The 1,301-nt window shown below is 41.2% G+C and overlaps 1 protein-coding gene across 4 annotated transcripts in view; it reads left to right on the top strand.

Annotated features, from left to right (window-relative positions):
• SCYL3 (SCY1-like 3 (S. cerevisiae)) overlaps nt 1-1,301 on the top strand; it is a 66,550-nt gene that overhangs the window by 29,015 nt on the left and 36,234 nt on the right. For all 4 annotated transcript variants that reach the window (XM_012657803.1, XM_012657800.1, XM_012657802.1 and 1 more), the window contains exon 4: nt 70-183. In XM_012657803.1, the coding sequence (XP_012513257.1) occupies nt 70-183 (114 nt within the window). The remainder of the gene's footprint in view (nt 1-69; nt 184-1,301) is intronic.

Here is a 1,301-nt window from a genome sequence, read left to right as displayed (position 1 = left end):
GTGATTAGAATTTAGTTTTTTAAGATTACTACAGAAATTGGAGTGGCCATCTTCTTTTTTCCCCCGCAGGGACACCTAACACACAACAATGTCTGCTTGTCGTCTGTGTTTGTGAGTGAAGATGGGCACTGGAAGCTGGGAGGAATGGAAACTGTTTGTAAAGTTCCTCAGGCCACGCCAGAGGTAAGCCAGGTGTTAGGCCCTCTTTCTTCTTCAGCGTTTAATAGTATCTCGGTACGTGGTTCTTGCCAAGGAGACACTTCAGTGTTAGCGTGATCCTAGATTTGGAGACTTGAATTTTTTGTTAATGCCCTTGTTCATAGCATTGTAGCATTTCATTCGTCCAAGAAGCACTAGGGGTTCATATATTCCTCTCTCCATGTTTTGTAGATGAGGAACCTGAGCCTGAGAGAGGTACAATAGTTTGTTAAAACATTTGTACTAAATGCCCCTCTTCTCTGCTCCTGTAGTACCCTGGACTTACTTTGATTATACCACTTAGTACTTAATATTGAAATTACCTTTATGTATTTGTCTTCTACACCAGTGGTTGAACTTCTTGAGGATGTGATAGTTTCTTATATTTAATCTTCATAACTCTACCTAGAATAGTACCTGGCATATATTATGTATTCAAGAAATGTTCATTAAACAGTCGTCTGAGTTGCCCAAATTCATACATCGTGTCCTAGCAGCTGGAATCTTAACTCCTGCTAGTGTGCTGTGTTATTCCTACATGTGGTACTTCCTGTAATTTTGTCTGACAGGGATCTACACATTTCCCTCTTAAGCTTTCTACAAACCTTTCTATTCTCTGTTTTGTTTCTTCTTTTCATCGTTTTGCATGCTGCTGCTGGACTCTTTCTAAAAAAAAAAAAAAAAGGAGAAAAAGAAAAACCGTCCCATCATAATATCCCTATGGAAGTGGTGGCTCACTGTTTGACTTACTGGCTTAGTCTCATTTCCCCCATTTTCCTTTGTGTTGCTTCCACACTTAACCTGGACCTTGTCTAATGTGCACCTTCGTGGGCTCTTGCTCAGTTCAAATGCTGCTTCTACCAAAAAGATGTCTCTCTGATTATTTCTGCCCCGTTAATCACTTTCTTCTCTGCCTTTACCTGATGTCTAATTAGTATATAAAGCATGTAATCTGTTCTGTGGGATATATTCCAAATTCTTTCCCGTGGTGTGTAAGGCCCTTCACAATCTTTCCCCAGCCCTCCTTCAGCTCCACGCACCACTCACGGTTCTTGAGCTACACTCTGGTTGTATCCTGTTCCATGCAGCTCAGCCGTGTTCCC

This window comes from Propithecus coquereli, unplaced genomic scaffold (assembly GCF_000956105.1).
Source record: "Propithecus coquereli isolate 6110/MARCELLA unplaced genomic scaffold, Pcoq_1.0 Scaffold56, whole genome shotgun sequence".
Classification (NCBI taxonomy): Eukaryota; Metazoa; Chordata; class Mammalia; order Primates; family Indriidae; genus Propithecus; species Propithecus coquereli.
Note: the sequence above shows the minus strand (reverse complement) of the source record. Positions and strands in the feature narration are given on the sequence as shown.